General features: G+C 42.2%; 1 protein-coding gene across 1 annotated transcript in view; it reads left to right on the top strand.

Moving 5' to 3' along the window:
* The window catches only part of ZMAT4 (zinc finger matrin-type 4), a 302,562-nt gene that overhangs the window by 120,608 nt on the left and 163,529 nt on the right, over window positions 1–18,425 (top strand). The window contains exon 3 of the mRNA XM_079908945.1: window positions 13,274–13,363. Coding sequence (XP_079765071.1) covers window positions 13,274–13,363 — 90 coding nt within the window. The remainder of the gene's footprint in view (window positions 1–13,273; window positions 13,364–18,425) is intronic.

Consider the following 18,425-nt stretch of genomic DNA (forward strand, 5'->3'; position numbering starts at 1 on the left):
GTGGTACTTCAGTGTGGTTTTCATTTGCATTTTCCTGATGGTTAGTGATGTTGAGCACCTTTTCAGATGCCCACTGGCCACTTGTATATCTTCTCTGGAGAAATGTCTATGTAGTTCCTCTCCCCATTTTTAATCAAATTGTTCTTTTTTTTGTTATTGAGTTACATGAGTTCTTTACATATCGTGGCTGTTAAGCTTTATCAGCAATATGATTTGCAAATATTTTCTCCCGTTCCATAGGTTACCTTTTCATTTTGTTGATGGTTTTGTTTTGTTTTTGCTGTGCAGAAGCTTTTAGTAGAAGGAAAGAAATATCAAAGATCAGAGTGGAAATACATGAAATAGAGACTAAACAGACAATAAAAAAAGATTGATGAAACTCAAAGCTGGTATTTTGAAAGAGTAAACAAAATAGACAGATTTTTAGCCAGACTTACCAAGAAAAAAAGAGAGAGCACTCAAAACCAAAATTATAAATGAAAGAGGAGACATTACAACTGATACCACAGAAATACAAAGGATCATAGAGACTACTGTAAACAAACAATGCCAGAAAACTGGCCAGTCTAGAAGAAATGGATGAATTTCTAGAAGAGTACAACCTACAAAGGCTGAACCACGAACAAATAGAAAATCTGAGCAGACTACAGAAATTGAGTCAGTAATCAAAAACCTCCCAGCATAGAAAAGTTCAGGACTAGATGGCTTCACTGGTGAATTCCACCAAATATTTAAAGAAGAATTAATACTAATCCTTTGGAAACTCTTTCAAAAATTAGAAGAGGAGGGAACACTTCCAAACTTACTTTACGAGGCCAGCATTACCCTAATACCAAAACCAGACAAGGACACTACAAGAAAAGAAAATTCACAGCCTAATATTCCTCGTGAACATAGATGCAAAAATCCTCAACAAATATTAGCAAACCAAATTCAATAATACATTAAAGGGATGATATACCATGATCAAGTGGGATTTATTCCAGGGATGTAAGGAAGGTTGAAAATCTGCAAATCAATCAGTGTGGTACATCACATGAACAAAATGAATGTTAAAGTCATTTGATCATCTCAGTAGATGCAGAAAAAGCATTTGACGAAATTAAACATCTATTCATAATAAAACTTTCAACAAACTGGTTGTGGAGGGAATGTACCTCAACGTGAGAAAGACCATATATGCTAAGCCCACATCTTAACATTATACTCAATGGTGAAACACTGAAAGCTTTTTCTATAAGATCAGGAATATGATAAAGATGCCCACTCCCACCACTTTTATTCAACATAGTATTGGAAGTCCTAGCCAGAGCAATTAGGCAAAACAAAGAAATAAAATGTATCAGATCACAGAGGAAGAAGTAACACTGTCTCTATTTGCAGATGGTCTGATATTATATGTAGAGAACCCTAAAGACTCCGCCAAAAATACTGTTAGAACTGATATACAAATTCATTAAAGTTGCAGGATACAGATCAATGTACAAAATCCAGTTGGTTTCTATACACTAACAATGAACTATCAGAAAGAGAAATTAAGAAGGTAATCCCAGTTACAATTGCATCAAAGAGAGTAAAATACTTAGGAATAAATTTAAACAAGGAGGTAAAAGATCTGGACACTGAAAGTGACAAAACACTGATGAAAAAATTGAAGAAAACACACAAAAATGGAAAGATATTCCATGTTTATGGATTGGGAACATTAATATTGTTAAAATGTCCATTTTACCCGAAGCAATCTACAGGTTCAGTTCAATCCCTATCAAAATTCCTATGCATTTTTCACTGAAATAGAACAATTTCAAAATTTGTATGGAAGCACAAAAGACCCCAGGTAACTGAAGTGATCTTGTGAAAGAAGAATAAAGCTAGAGGCATCACACCTCCTGATTTCAAAGTATATTTCAAATCTTTGGTAATATGTTTACATATAGCTGATTCACTTTGTTATAAAGCAGAAACTAACACACCATTGTAAAGCAATAATACTCCAATAAAGATGTCAACCCCCCCCCAAAAAAAACCAGTATGATATAGGCATAAAAACAAACATATAGATCAATGGAATACATAGATCATAAATAAACCTTTATATGCATATGTGATCAAGTAATTTACGACAAAAGAACCAAGAATAAAGGAAAGGATAGCCTCTTCAATTAATGGTGTTCAGAAAACTGGACAGTCACATGCAAAAGAATGCAACTGGACCACTATCTTATTCCCCACACAAAAATTAACTCAAAATGGGTTAAAGACTTAAACATAAAATCTGAAACCATAAAATTCCCAGAAGAAAGTATAGGGAGTAAACTCCTTGAGACTGGTTTTGGCAATGATTTTTTGGGGGGTTTGACACCAAAAGCAAAGCCAACCTAAGCAAAAATAATCAAGTGGGACTATAAAAACAAAAGCAGACTACAGAACAAAAAAGCTTCTGCTCACCTGACTATTGAAGTAATTAACATGCTTTTATAGAGGAACCGCTCTGTGCAGAACTTTTTTTTTTTTTAAACAAGTTTTTTTAATGCAAATAAAGTTTCTTTCTTTTTTTTTTTTTTTTCTTTTGCGGTATGCGGGCCTCTCACTTTTGTGGCCTCTCCTGTTGCGGAGCGCAGGCTCAGCGGCCAATTGCTCACGGGCCCAGCCGCTCCGCGGCATGTGGGATCCTCCCGGACCAGGGCACGAACCCGTGTCCCCTGCATCAGCAGGCGGACTCTCAACCACTGCGCCACCAGGGAAGCCCTGTGCAGAACTTTTAAAGGTACATAGTGGGAATGGATCAGGACTATAAAAATAACGAAAATTGAGGATTCAGTCATAACAACAGAGTTCAGTTTGAGAATAATTGTATGGTACATGCCAAGGAGTATAAAATAATAGGGTAAAAAGAAAATCAAATGTAAAAATGTTACACAGAGTAATGAGGCCGCATTAAACCTGCTCCTGCTGCCCTGCCTGTTGGGTTTTCTGGGTGACTGTCATCTATTTCAGAAGACCAGGGACTCGGTTTTTGTCTTGGTTTCTCCACCACCTAAACCTCACTCCAAACAGAGAGATGGAGACAAGAGTTTGCCCTTGGCAGTGGTTGGGTTGATTTTGGAAGACCTCCTAAAGCCACGTTTTTATAAAGTGCTAACCTTTTTCTTATTCCAGGCATGAATTTTATAGGAGAAACCAAGAGGCCTTGGGAAATGACCATGCAGCATTGGCTTGTGTTTAAGCTTTCCCACTGCAGAAGGCTTTGGTAGCTTTGTTGCTTCAAATCACCCATTCTTCTCTGACTTTAATCACTTATCTCACTGGCTTTATTTTTTCTCTCATCTCTAACTTTAACTTCTTTACAGGAGCTTCTGGAGGAAAAAGAAATTATTTTTGTTTTATTTGCCCAAACAGCAAAAGTGAGGCCTAGGTGAGGTATACTGCATTATATATCCTCCAGTGTTCTCTTATTTCTCCTGTGATTCTGCTTAAAATGTGCAGACATCTTAGAGAAATATTTAGCTCTGCCCTCACACAACAGAAAAATTGTTCCTCTGTACTTTGGTGGTAATGTAATTTTTTGAGTTGCAAGACTTTGATTTAAAATTGTAATGCACCGATGTAGGCACTTGTGTAGGCAGCGGAAGTAACGGATTTAGTACGAACATGTTTACACAATCGTGAATGCTGCCCAGCCGACCCTATATGGTTTTCTCCACCAAAAATTCATTTTTCTCAAAACTTGTTTAAGATAAGCATTTCTCATTTCAAATGCTCTTTTAAAAATATTTCAGAAAAATAATAAAATGACCTAATTCTAGAAACTTTAAGGCTATCCTGTTTGCTTTTGGGAAAGGGACTGATTCCTGTATACAAGAAGAAAGACCCCCAAAGAGCACCTGGTGTGGATAGATGGCACATGTCTTAGTCAGCTCGGGCTGTGAGACAAAATAGCATCGCGTGGGGGCTTACACAATAGGCATTTACTTTCTCACGGTTCTGGAGCTGGAAGGCTAAGATCAAGGTGCTGGCATGGTTTCTGGTGAAGTTTCTCTTCCTGGCTTGCAGAACTGCCAGCTCCTTGCTGTGTCCTCACATGGCCTTTCCTCTGTGCACATGTCCTCATCTTAGAAGTACGCCAGTTCTACTGGATTAGGGCCCCACCCTTCTGACCCCTTTCAACGTTAATTACGTATCTCAAAATACAATAATGCTGGGGCGTGGGAGAGGGTGGTTGGTGAGGGCTTCCACATATGAATTTGGGGGGTGGGTAATACAATTCAGTCCATAGCAGCACAAATGCCCGGGATCCTATGATTAAAAGCTAAGTGACCTATCGCCCTAGGCCACAGCCTGTGTCTGACCACAGGTTAAATGAGATTTACTAAACCAGTGTCTGGTGGATTGGGATTCTTGGAAACAGTGGAGGAGTTGGCTCTGCCAGTCCCGAACCTCCTCTTGCTCAACCACCTGGATCTGCATGTGTCATGATGGCTGCAGCAAGAGGGCTCGCTCTGGATCTGGACTTCTGTACCAGCTGCAGCAATCCCTCGGTTTCCTGGGAGTTTTTCTTCAAGCTCAGCTGTCCTCAGGTCCCCTTGGGAGTTTTCCTCTAATGTGTACAGTCTGCAAAATGCCTGCAGGAGCTGTTGCCAGAACTCTCTCCGGTCTTCACGCTCCCTCCACCTCTTGGACCTGCCCTGCCCGTGGGGTTCAGGGATGGTAAAAACTGGGAGGTGGGTTTGATTTCATTTTCAGAGTGGAAGAGAATCTATAGCCATGATGTACACACACTTCCACACAATCAGGAGTCTTGGGCTCTGGTTCTGGATCACTTCTTTCTTTCATGCATGTGATCAGTCCCTCAATCAACAAACCTTTCTTGAACACTGACTGTGTGTCAGGCATGATGCTAAATGATGGGGATGCAAGTGAACAAAATAGTGTAAAATCCGTGTTCTCTGAGGAGTTAGAAGTTGTGATGTCACTGTCCTCATCTTAAGGTAAAACAGGATATGGTAAATCATCAAAACTGGAATGAACCTTTAAAATTGTGATTTTTTTTTAACATCTTAATTGGGGTATAATTGCTTTAAAAATTGTGATTTTTTTTCCCCACTAATTACTGGAATGACTAGGTCCTTAAGGCATTTGGAAAATTCAAAAATAAGTATACATTGAAGTCACCTGTGATCCATGGTAAAGACTATTAATCTTTTGGTGTGTTGCTTCCTAGACTTTGGCCATGTCTATGCACACAAACGTGTATAGTACACATAGATATTTCTGTTTAAAAAATTTGGCATCTTTTATTTTCTGGTTTAAAACAGACTTTTTTTCTTAGTGTTATTGCATAGATATTTTTCATGTCATTAAATATTATTAATATGCTTGTCAGTGGCAGTTTTGGTGATCTATCATATATATGTCATAACATTTATCCCTCCCATTCAGGAGATTTAAATTATTTTCTCATTTTCACTGTTATAAATAAATGACAGTACACATCTCCGATTGCTTCCTTAAAATGAACTTGTAGGAGTCGCATTTTGGATCAAACAAGTTTTTGCTTTTTGAATACATATTGCAAAATTTTCCTCCAGGAACATGGTATCAGTTCACATGCCCATTAGCTGTGTACAAGAGTCTTAGTTTTCCTGTATCTTCACTGATATGGATATGTATATTTTATAAACCTTTGCCAATTTAATGGGTGAAAATACATATGTATTTTGAAGTAAGAAATATGAGGTAGAATTTGGATGAACTTCTCTTTATGTATCTTTTAGCTATTTTCATTTCTACAATTCCTATCTTTTGCTTATTTTAATATTATTGTTTCTCATAAATCTGTTAGAACACTCTTTATCTTAAAGGTATTAGACCACTTTCTTTTACATATTGCAGGTATTTTCCTACTGTGTGGTTTGCCTCTTACATTTATGTATTTCAGATTACAAACATACATATATATATATATATGTATATGTATATATTTAGCTATATCTATCAGTACTGCTTCTTTTGCTTTGTTGTTTAGAAGACTTTCCAATCACAAAGTTAGATATATTTTCCTAGTTTTCTTTTTGGTCCCAAACTATTGGGTCTATTTTGGGAGTCTTCCTATTCCAATTGTTTTGTCTATTTTTTCTACTGCTAAAGCTGCGCTATATTTGTCCTGGTCTTTCGTATGTCAGATCTCCAATATCATTTTTTTCCTACTTCTTTATCCTAATTCTTCTGCAGTCTAGGAAGTGACTCTATCTGGACTTCACACTGACCTGCAGTATTGATTCTGCTCTTGCCCTGCTGTGAAAGGTCTTCCACATTAAGCTGTGATATTTTTAATAGCTTTATTAACTCAGATCTTAATCAGTTGTCTTATCTCATCTTTGAGCTTTAATCCTCAGTCCATATTTTCTGAAATTAAATGGCTCAATACAACATGCCACTTAAAACTTACTTCTATTTATTGTAATAGGTAAATATTTTGCAGAGATAAAATTCCTTGATGTCTCTTCCTTGAGAATTTTTTCAATGTCTTCTTTTGTGTCATGGAATTTTTTTCTGTGCACCACTCATCAGTTTAAGGCCTGCCGCACGTCCCCAGTGTGTGTGGACCAGCCTTGGATCCTTTCAGAGTCCACCCCAAACTTCTTAGGATCTTCTGATCCAATTTCAGCTGTAGGACTGGATGACAGACCATTTCAGTAGCCCAGCAGCCTGAGTAGGACATCTTGCCTTGGGGCCTTGGGCAGAGGAGTTTTATTTCTTCCTTCTCTGTGTCGGTAAAGCCTTTCTTTAGGGGGTCAGTCTTCTCTTCCTAGATTTCCAGTTGGTCCATCTTCCACTATAGGTTTCTGTATCCAACCAATCCGGGTGCACCAATCTGGGAAAGAGCCCTACTCATCAGAGGGAATCTCCGAGACTCATGGTTTCTCTTGGTTCATCTGCATTTAACCTTGACTTTCTAGTGAAGTTGCCCCCCAGTTTTTCTGGGGCTCAGCCCTGGGACCTCAGCTTCAGAATGTTAAGTGGGGATCTGCCAGGGCAACCTCTCCTCCTTCCTGAGAGATGGAACCCCCATCTCACATCGCGCAGACATTCTTGGGCAGCTGGGGAGTTAAACCTTTGGTATGTTTTGTCTCTGCTCTAATCAGCTGCTCTTTACCCTAGAACGAGTGTAAATACCTCAACAATTGGTGGCATGTGAGAATCACTCTTCTGTAATGATCAGTCTGTTCCAGGTTTTCTTTTTTTCTTGTAGTTCTTGGCTTATGTTCGCTGGTTTCTGGAAGAGGTATAATTAGATACCTATGATGAAATAAGATGGTGAAGATTTAACTAGGAAATCAGCAATGGATCTTAACGCTTATTTGAAATAACGCATCTCCTGCCAGCCTCATAGCTGTGATTGGAGGATAAAATGAGAGGATAAATGTGAAAGGACTTTGAAGGCTGCTAGGAACATTATGCAAATACAAAGTTGCTTTGTTACCGCCACATTTTATGAGACCAGAAATCAGTAGCCTTGTTGGAAGCAAATGTGAGTTGCGAGTTTTTTAAGGAATGTGTGATAATGGAAGATGGTTATTTAGGTGAAGCAGAGAGCCGTTCTATTTCTATGTGTTTCGCCCTCTCCTTTCACAGCAATAGATCTGAAATAGAGGTTGGTCTCGTTCTTTATCCCTGCAAAGAGAAGGCTGGCCTGAATTTCCACTTTAGACTGTTTCTTACAGTGCCAAGAGATTGTTTCAGCCAAGGAAACTAATCTGCAGATAGGTCTGCCCACGCACAATGCCCAGCAATGGGGGCAAAGCCTTTAATTAAAATGGAAGAGTTGGTCATTTCTGGCCTATCTGGGAAACTTAAAGTTGATGTGGTTTGAATGAAAGTAATGACTTTTGCTTAGAATGCGAATATTAATGCAAGAAAGAACCTGGGTTTGATGCTGAGTGCAACTGAAAGAGATTGTAATTCCTTTTTCATGTTTTTTTCCCCTGAAAGGAATGGTCCTTTTCCCTCTTGGAACTCTGTAAGGTATACATTTAACATATAAGGTATATATATTTTTCTTTTAAGCTCCTTTCAGTTGGCTTTTTAAGCTCTTAAAAGCAGTGTAAATTTTAGATCTTAATGCATCTTTGAAAAAGTCCTAAGGGCTTGCTATTGTTCGTGTTTATTTGGATGACATAAGTCAGTTTCAGAAGTAGCTTTCTTCCAGGGCTTCTCAGTTTGGTTGTCTGGACAGCACTTACCGTCCCATAATCCAGCGGTCCACAGCCCGCTAGGGACAGGGCCGCACAGCAGGAGGTGAGCGGTGGGCAAGCCAGCGAAGCTACTTCTGCCGCTCCCCATGGCTCGCATTACCGCCGGAACAGTCCCATTTTCCCCACCCCCTCCCCGACCCCAGTCCGTGGAAAAATTGTCTTCCACGAAACCGGTCACTGGTGCCAAAAAGGCTGGGGACTGCTGCTGTAATCTCCATTCACACACACAGAAAGCTAAAGTGACCACACTGTGAAAAGTACACATATTTACCATTGAATTTGTACGTACCAAAATCAAGTTTTCAGTTTTGAAGTAGCACGTGCTACCCTTGGGTTAAGTAGGCTCCTCTAAATAACAATTATGGCAATGAAAAAAATATGCATTTTGAATGTTGATAAGGGTAGATGGAAATGTGGTCAGTTATATCAGTATATGTTAAACGCATTCCAGATCAGTGATGCTTTTTACTAATTACAATTTTGCATATAAAGTAGACTTAATGAGGAATTACAAAGGCTTGAGCATTGTGAAGGTATTATTATTTTTATGTTAAAGATGAATCTGTTATAAAAATTAAGAAGGAAAACCATCCCGCCTCCTTCTACCCTAATAAATCATGCTTTTTTCCTTTTCCCTTGCCACTTCTTCTTGGTATACTTATGAATTTTTATTTAATTGTCATCGGGGGAAGGGTAAGCTGTGACAAAGCGAGAGAGAGGCATGGACATATACACAAGCCATTCTGAGTTTAGCATTTTCCATCCAACATTCATTACGTAGAAAGCATTTTTTCCATTTCCAATTGAACATAAGGGCATCGACGGCGGCTTGAACCCATCCCCTGTTGTCAAAAATGTAGCTGTCTCCCAATTTATTTATTTATTTTTTGTTCCTATTTCGATAATGCCGCAATGAACATCTTTGCTCAAATTTAACTGTAACTTTTTATGGGGAAGGTTTTGTTTTTAGAATAAATGGAATGGAGTTTCGGTGCCAAATTCCAAGCAATTTCAGATGGTTAAGGGAAGCTGAGAGGAGGGTAGTTAAGAGAAGTCATTTGGAGGAAGATGCAGTAGGTGACTCAGTGTCCTGTCAGGACAAAGGGGTGAGTGTACCAGGAAGAAAGGGGAGGGCTGCTGGAGAGCTCCAGGGCTGAGGCAGGGCGAGCTGAGAGCACCTGGAACATTCTGCTGGGAACCTCTTTCCCTTTGTCAACCAACATGATTTGTGGCTTTGGGTTTGAATCAGACTCACTGGGACTCCGTGCTCCTCTCACTGGGGAGTGGACTGTCATTGGGGTTGTTACTTCCTGCCTGAAGTCAGGGTGGGGAGGCCGTGTCTCCAGCCTGGAAAAAGCAGCAGGGGGAAAAGAGAACCAGGCAGAACGGATGCGGCTAAATGGTGAGCCAGCACGCCTCCCCCATCAATCTACAATCAGGTTGTGTTTGCCAAGACTCTGTTTCTTTTCACCCAGACACTGGGGCAAGGCAGTCCTTCCATCAAACCTGGAGGCTGGGAAGCTGAAGGAGAGAAACTAGGCTTCAATGAACAAAATCACGAAGAAGGCTCGTCGAACCCAGCATCGCTTATCACTAACGGCTTCATACCCGAGCTGCCCTTTTACTCCCTTTTTTTTTTTCTTCCAGCTAATGGGTTTTTACTAGTTTTGTCAAACTGCAAGTAAATAGCCTAGTGAACTCTGTCTTTGCTGGAAATAGTCTTTTTGAAAGAAATGGTTTATTTTAGGAAAGAGGAAAAAAAAGCCCAAGCACAAAACAGGATGCATTATGAGATTTCCAATTTTGCCATGATTTTATTCCCTGGGTAGATCGATGCTGCAAGGACTGTGATAAGAAGTTCTTCTATGGTAACAAATGCAAAATTGAAAACCTACTTCAGCCCCATTTGAGCTCACGCTGTTATCACTTTGTCTTTTCACCAACTACCTTCTGTGTGTGCTCTTCACCAGCCAGGCTCTGTGGCCACGTTCACCGTCCTGGAGATTTTGACATCTTCTTTTTTTTTTGTTTGTTTTGTTTTGTTTTTTGGGTTTTTTTTTTTGCCGTATGCAGGCCTCTCACTGTTGTGGCCTCTCCCGTTGCGGAGCACAGGCTCCGGACGCGCAGGCTTAGCGGCCATGGCTCACGGGCCCAGCCGGTCTGCGGCATGTGGGATCTTCCCGGACCAGGGCATGAACTCGTGTCCCCTGCATCAGCAGGCAGACTCTCAACCACTGCGCCACCAGGGAAGCCCGACATCTTCTTTTCATTTTATTATTTTTTAGACTATAGCAGTATTCCTAATATTCCCACTACCCCTTACCTCCAAAAACCCCACAATCCTGTAGGAAAGGTGTACACATTTTAGGAATCAACATATTTATCTGCAAAAGGAGAAGTGCTAGTTTGCATGGCATCATTCTCAAAAATATGCAGAAACTAAACAATGATGTTTAAATCACCTGACACGGGTTCATATAGGGTTCCATTTCTCTGTCCTACCAATCTTCCAGGCAAACAAGACTCCAGATAACCTTGATTAAAACTTAAGGTAGTGCTTCCCTGGTGGCGCAGTGGTTGAGAGTCCGCCTGCGGATGCAGGGGACACGGGTTCGTGCCCCGGTCCGGGAAGATCCCACATGCCACGGAGCGGCTGGGCCCGTGGGCCATGGCCGCTGAGCCTGCGCGTCCGGAGCCTGTGCTCCGCGACGGGAGAGGCCACAACAGTGAGAGGCCTGCGTACAGCAAAACAAACAAACAAACAAAACTTAAGATACAACCTAGAAAGGACTATAAATATATTTTAAAATCACACTTCAGGACTTTTTTACGTCTCTAGTATTTTTCATGTTCCGATAGCACTTTAAAACCCAGTTAAAGACCTTAGAAGGGTCCAGGAACTGTTTGGAAGCACAGTCTTCGGGCGCCAGGAAAAATGAAGCAATTAAAAAAGTGATAAATGAGGAGAACCAGACAGAAAGGATTTACACTACGTCCTGTAAACAAGATGCAATTTGCTGTGTGTTCTCTGAAAATCACTTTGCCTTTGCGGCTAATCCATGAAGGCAAACCATTATTCAGGAGATTGGCTAGAACCCAATTGTAAAGAATGACAAGTGGAACCAAGGACTGGAAAAGAAGGAAAAAAATCTCTGAGTAAAGGAAGGGGATGGGGGACTTGGAATCCGGTAGCAAAGGATTCAAGGAGAATTCATATTATGGAGATCACATAGAACTCGAAGTTAGGACTGATGCAGTCTGCAGTGAGCGATGTTTAGTGTTATGTGGCTTACAGTGTTTCCTATACAATGTCCCATTTGATTCTCATGGAAACCCTAATAAATATCATTGTGTTCATTTTGTACATGGAGAAAGTGACACTCGTTTTGGCTACGAATTAGAGTAAGTGACTTGTTCGATATCACGACTTGTTCGATATCACGACTTGTTCGATATCACAACTTGTTCAATATCATGCAGCTAGAAAGTGGTAGGGCTGGAACTGGGGTTCTGAACTTCTGACTCTTTTATTGGTGTTTTCAGCCCATCATCCTGCCTCAGGTAGCAACTTAGAAGTTAGAACTGCAGTGTTGTTTAGAGATGAGGGGAGTTTGGATGGGCTCTCACTTCAGCAAGGGAGGAAAGATGGAAATAAGAAGGGCAGGAATAGAGACGCAGACGTACAGAACGGACGTGTGGACATGGGGGTGATGTGGACATGGGGGTGGGATGAACTGGGAGATTGGGATTGACATATATATACTACCATGTGTAAAACAGCTAGTAGGAACCTGCTGTATAGCACAGGGAGCTCAGCTCGGTGCTCTGTGGTGACCTAGATGGGTGGGATGGGGGATGGGAGAGAGGTCCAAGAGGGAGGGGATACAGGGATACATATAGCTGAGTTGCTTCACTGTACAGCAGGAACTAACACAACATTGTAAAGCAACTATACCCCAATAAAAATAAATAAATAAGAAAAAAAAATAACCCAGAAAAGGCAAAAAATAAATAAGTAAATAAGGAAGGGGTCGGTTTCTCCACACTGGACACAGAGCAGTCAGGACAGATGGAATTCATAGTCCTGCTAGCCTGCAGGAGGTGGGGCTTGATTCGTTCAGTTGCATCTGCCTGCTTGCGGGGAGCTTGGCTCTGATCAGGCTTTGGTTGGAGGTGCCGTGTGCGTGTCGCCATCCCAGGGCGGCGTTGTCCCTGGCTCCTTAGGGCAGGGCAGCTGCAGTGAGAGAGGGGCTGGGGACCTAGCTCTTCAACACAGTTGATCCTTGTATTATTCCCTCTGCTGACCTGGTCTTACCTTTGAAGACAATTAAACATTCACTCCAGGCTAAAAGATCCCAATGGTGGGCTTCCCTGGTGGCGCAGTGGTTGAGAGTCCGCCTAACGATGCAGGGGACGCGGGTTCGTGTCCCGGTCCGGGAGGATCCCACGTGCCGCGGAGCGGCTGGGCCCGTGAGCCATGGCCGCTGAGCCTGCGCGTCTGGAGCCTGTGCTCCGCAACGGGAGAGGCCGCAACAGTGAGAGGCCCGCGTACCGCAAAAAAGGAAAAAAAAAAAAAAAGATCCCGATGGTTTCACCTTTCTTCATTAACTCTGTTTTCTAATCCTGAAATTTTATTGGCTTGATGACCTTGGGCAAGTCACTTAACCTATCTGAAACTTCACCCCATGGGACCCATAGGAACCTGCTCAAGTGTTTTCTTTTTTTTCAGTTTTAATATTTTTTAATTGAAGTGTAGTTGATTTATAAAGTGTTAATTTCTGCTGTGTAGAAAAGTGATTCAGTTACACATATATATACCTTCTTTTTAAAATATTCTTTTCCATTATGGTTTACCATAGGATATTGAATGTAGTTCTCTGTGCTCTGCAGTGAGAATCTTGTTGTTTCAAGTGTTTTCTAAGCAAAGTCCTTTTGGGCATTTGCAGTCACTGGCTATGTGTCCAAGGATTCAGAATGCCTTCTCTTTCACAGTATCTGCTTCTGCTTTTTCTTCCCAGAGTCGAAAACATGCCAGTAAAGTCCGACTATACTACATGCTTCACCCCAGGGACGGTGGGTGTCCCGCAAAGAGGCTCCGATCAGAGAATGTGAGTATCTGATGCCACATGTTATCCTTGGATAATTTGTTCTGTTTGCTAAAAACTTTGCAGGTCTGGGAATTGCAGTTATGTCCAGCTTAGTGGGAAAGCTAAGTGAGTTGAAATCGTTCACATTAAATATTACAGAAAATATGACATGTAAGCAAGTCTTTTCCTTTTTTCCTGCCAGAACTTGCCAGTATGGGGTTGGGAGATTTTTGATGGTACTGTGCTGGGACCTCACATAGAAAAGAACAGACAGAGGGGCTGAGACAGACAGAGGCTGGCTGAGGGGAGGCGGGCACCTTCAGAAGACATGACCTAAGGGCAAACCTGTCAGAAAGATCAGATGCTTTGCTTTCTACATAATGTATGTTTCCTTTGGTGTGTAAAGCAGAATGCCATTTGTTCATTTATAATGAAAGCTGTGCACATCTTGCAAACAAAAATATTCAGGGCTTTGATCAGCGTCACTTTTCCCTGAGGGAATGTTTACTTAGGGAGACAAATGACAATTAGAAAGTTGCTCTGAGGGTTTAATGTCAGAGCAAAGGGGTTCCCTTAGCCAGGCCAAGGCCAAGACTGATGAGAGAAATATTGCTTCCTCCCACCAGGGGACCCTTTTCCTAATGAGTGGAATATGCTTATCCACCCATGGCAGAGACCCTCCGTGATAAAAACTGCCGATGAAACACAGCAACTCCTCACCCTTTGAGGGCTGAGAGGCTGAGGATGTAGCGTTCACACCCCACACTCTCGCTGGGCTTCTGGTCCTGTTTCCCTTCTGCTGCCATATCGATGCCAGTCTTATTAAAAATTAATACATGATCATCAAAGAGACTGGACAAAAACTGTACTTGTGTGTTGTCACAGAAGAAACAGAGAGAGAAAGGTAACTGCATGTGACCAAAGGGAGCAAGCAGCAGAGCTGGCAGGGTCCACAGATTCTGAGCCTGTGTCTAGCATCACAGAATGAGGTGCTTGCATATAGACTCATCTGGGTGCGGTGGATTTTTCTTTACTGCCCACTGAGGAAACAGAGACACGTAAGCCACAGACCTGTGGCTTTAAAGAGACTTAAATATAATGAGAGAGGTTAACATTGTATAAAAAATAGCTCTGATGCCACAGTGTAGGTGTTTGTTAACATTTGTACAAAGCCCCATGGAGACAAATGGCGGGTGAGTCATGCCAGGGCCATCCGACCAGGGAAGGTGTTACTGCAGGTTTGGCATGTGAGCTGGGGTCTTTGGGCTTGGATGGGTGGTACCAGATGGAGACATGAGAATGGGGGAGGGCAGGTGTTTTCTTGGGTGCATCCCTGGCCAAAGAACCTATTAAGACACAGGACAGTTGGCCTAAGTCAGCTTTTATGGGATCTCAGAATCCTGTAACCACGTTGGAGTCCCGCCCTCCATCAGCTGTCTATTAACAGAGAGAACAGAATGAGGTTTTTTATTTCCTCTGAAATTATTCAGTGATGTATGCCTTTATTCAATAGCCATTTAGCGTCTAATCCTGAGAGTCAGAAACGATAGGATTCACGGACATTTGACAGTTAGCTCTTTGAACACAGATTATTTTCTATCCACTCAAATTCTAATCATGAATGTTGCACTGATATCTGAGCTCCTAGTGAGTAATCCATCAGGTGTAGGGGAGGAAAACCTTTCCTTTCTAGGTTCCTTGGCTGGTCGAATAATTAAAATGACATAAAACACATGAACAGAAGAACAAATTTCCTTTCATACACGTGGGAGCCCCAAAGATAGGAGACTCAAGGAGGTGACCAAAACAGGCAACTTTTATGCTTTTTAGACAAAGAAGCAAAGCAATCAATTTGTGAGTAATTGACACGACAAAGGCTTTTGGGCTTGGGGTAGCAAATTAGTGAAGGAATAACAAGGTTGGTTTATACAGGCTTCTCCCCCCCCCGAATTCCGTATCTTTGGTGATACGGATGTCTGTCTACCTCCTGGTACAGGGAAGGTGCCTTTTACATGGGAGATTTATTTCCTGCTTTCAGGGGGACAAAGGATGGTCAGAGTATCCTTCTTGGACCTTGCTGTTTCTTAAGTAGCTTCATTAAAAAAAATCAATATGCCAAAGTGGCTTATTTTGGGGAGGGGGTATTTCTGCTCCCCTTCACAAGCAAACAGAAAGGGGCGCTGTGACTCCAGCTGTGGCCTTGAGGACACGATCTTTGCTGCTCTGGTCGGATCCATGTTTCACCCCACTCAGGCTCCGGTTCTGCCAGACTCCTTGGGGTCAGTTGATAGAGGGGAAGAAGTTCAGATTTTACAGAAAGAAGTGTTTGCAAAGGTACTTTACCAAAGGCCCCTTTGAGAACCTTTTCCTGGATTTTGAAGACTTAGCTCTACCAGTGATTTGTTGATTGAATCATTTTCTATGACTTGTTACTCATTGTCTGCAAGCAAATAAGTAAGTAGGAAAAGCAACATAATGATCTCACTTTTTGAAAGAGATGGTTGATGCCTTAATAGGCTGTATGGACTTTTCACAGGAGGAAGAGATCATTTCCATTAGGCATCTTGATGCGTTGGATGCTGTGCGGAAGGTACCCCCAGCCCCTCTCCAGGGCCCTGAGAGTTGATGTTGGTAACTATTTGGGCCAATTTTCTCTGGTACAGACTCACACCTAAGGGTTGAAAGACTAAATACACAAATCGACAATGGCCAGAACATATCTAAAAGTAGAACTTTGACCCACAACCTGCAGCAACCAGTCCAGAAAACCAACTCATTGATATCCAGTAACTGGCCCAGAAGCCTGCCTGCTATGAGTCAGACTTGTAGGAAGTCAGACCACCTCTCTAGTGACAACCCAGGAAGTCAAAAAATAGCCCTGTAACAATAGGCCTCGAATGGCCAGGCCTGATGAATAGCTGGCAGCTTCCCTAATTTCTGTCCCTGTTTCCAACTTAGGACCAACCAGAAAAAGCCAAATATGTACCCCTAACCAATCACATAGGCTGTCCCATTCTAGGTGGCCCACCTGCAGTTTCCCCAGGCCAACAGCCTCCAATCAGGGCACGGGTGAAACCTACCCCTTTTCCATTACGAAGCTCCTCTCCATTTCTCTGCTTGCCTTCGAGTCTCCTCCAAATGCAGGTGATGTTGGCTGGCTGTCTTGCTATAGCCTTTCTTGTTCCCATTTGGTGGTTGTTTATTTCCACAGGGTGGTAAAATGGGGATGAGGGTAAGAATCTCTAAAGTACAGGTTCATCCTAAGACTCAACTGAACTAACCCGTTTATATAGCACTTTGTTTGCAAAGTGCTTTCTGAAGGCATTATTATTATTTTTTATTTGGCTGTGTCGGGTCTTAGTTGAGCTTGCAGTGCACGGGCTTCTCTCTAGTTGCGGCACGTGAGCTCTCTAGTTGCAGCGCGTGGGCTTAGTTGCCCTGCAGCATGAGGGATCCTAGTTACCCGACCAGGGGTCGAACCCACGTCCCCTGCATTGGAAGGCGGACTCTTAACCACTGGACCACCAGGGAAGTCCCTCTGCAGGCATTGTTATTACTGATCCTCTCTCCACCAGCACCTGTGATCTTGGGAGGATGTAATACTTTGGTCCACTTGCCTCTCCAGTCTTGCCCATTCTCCACCTCCCCTGCTCCCAGGGTCTGTGGTTTGGTTCCTAGTGTTACTTGATTGAGAACACTTTTATGCCTGCCCTGAATATCCAACAAAAGGAGTGTTTCTGAAAATAGAAAACTTGTTGTTGATTTTCCAAACCCTGACCACACATGAACCTTGGGCCTACAGTGATCCCTAAAATTGATGGGTAATGGCAGCCTGGGAATACACAGTAACTCTGAATTTACCTACAGATGAACAGAAGCGCCTGTTATTTTTCCCAGGGCCATTGCCATTTCTATTCCAGGTCATTTGACCTTTTGTTGTCGTTGCTTTTTAAAAACTTATTTTCATTTCTGTCTTCTGGCCTTTCCAGCATTTTAAATTCCCTGCTTTACTCTGTAGAATCCTCATTTGGGGATTCTGTGTTTTTTCCCTGAAATTTTAGAGCAGGACATTGTCCCCTTGAGGCCACAGAGTAAAATTAAATGCGAAATAAATTGTTAGAGTTGATTGCCTTAGAGAAATGTTCAGGAATCCCACGGGCATTACAGCCAAAAAGGACTTCAAAGATTATCTAGTCCACCGAGAGCCTCGGTATTCTACCAATGGTCTTCTCACTCATGGGTCACATGCTTTGAAAAAAAAAATGTCTGCTTGGGAAATAGCACTTTTTTTTTTCCTTCGGTACGCGGGCCTCTCACTGTTGTGGCCTCTCCCGTTGCGGAGCACAGGCTCCGGACGCGCAGGCTCAGCGGCCATGGCTCACGGGCCCAGCCGCTCCGCGGCATGTGGGATCCTCTCGGACCGGGGCACGAACCCGTGTCCCCTGCATCGGCAGGCAGACTCTCAACCACTGCGCCACCAGGGAAGCCCCGGGAAATAGCACTTTTAAGTTAAAAAGGTGATTTAATTTTACTTTTATTTTCATTCTGTAAAGATAAACTGCCAACCCAAATTGCCAGTTGGTATTAAATAAACAGTGTGTTTACATGGAATTAATGCAATTTCTTCTAAGTGGGGAAACTTGACATTTGGTTAGTGTGATTGAACTTATCACTCCTAAATATTTATATGGTTTCCCTTAGGTCTGAACTATTCAGCGCAGTTTGAGAACCTCCATTATCACGTTCACAGGCCCCTAAATATCCTGGGTTTCAGGTTGGGAGGACTTGATATACCCTCCCTCCCACCCCGTAATTACAAAGGTGAAAATAAGGCCCAAATAAGTACCATGACTTGTCCAAATTTGTCAGGCCTGAGAATAAGACCCTCCCGGCTTCCCTAAATCTTATTCCTGGGCTTCTTCCGCGTATCTTGAAATTGTATCTTATTTGGAGTCATGGAAGCCATTGCTGGGTCCATAGCCAGAGAATATTGCTGTTCTGGGGCAAAGTAATAATAGTAACTGGCACTTATCAGGTGCTTCCCACTTAAGTTCTAAATGCTTTATACACATCAACACATTTC

The sequence above is a fragment of the Stenella coeruleoalba genome, assembly GCF_951394435.1.
Source record: "Stenella coeruleoalba genome assembly, chromosome: 21".
Classification (NCBI taxonomy): Eukaryota; Metazoa; Chordata; class Mammalia; order Artiodactyla; family Delphinidae; genus Stenella; species Stenella coeruleoalba.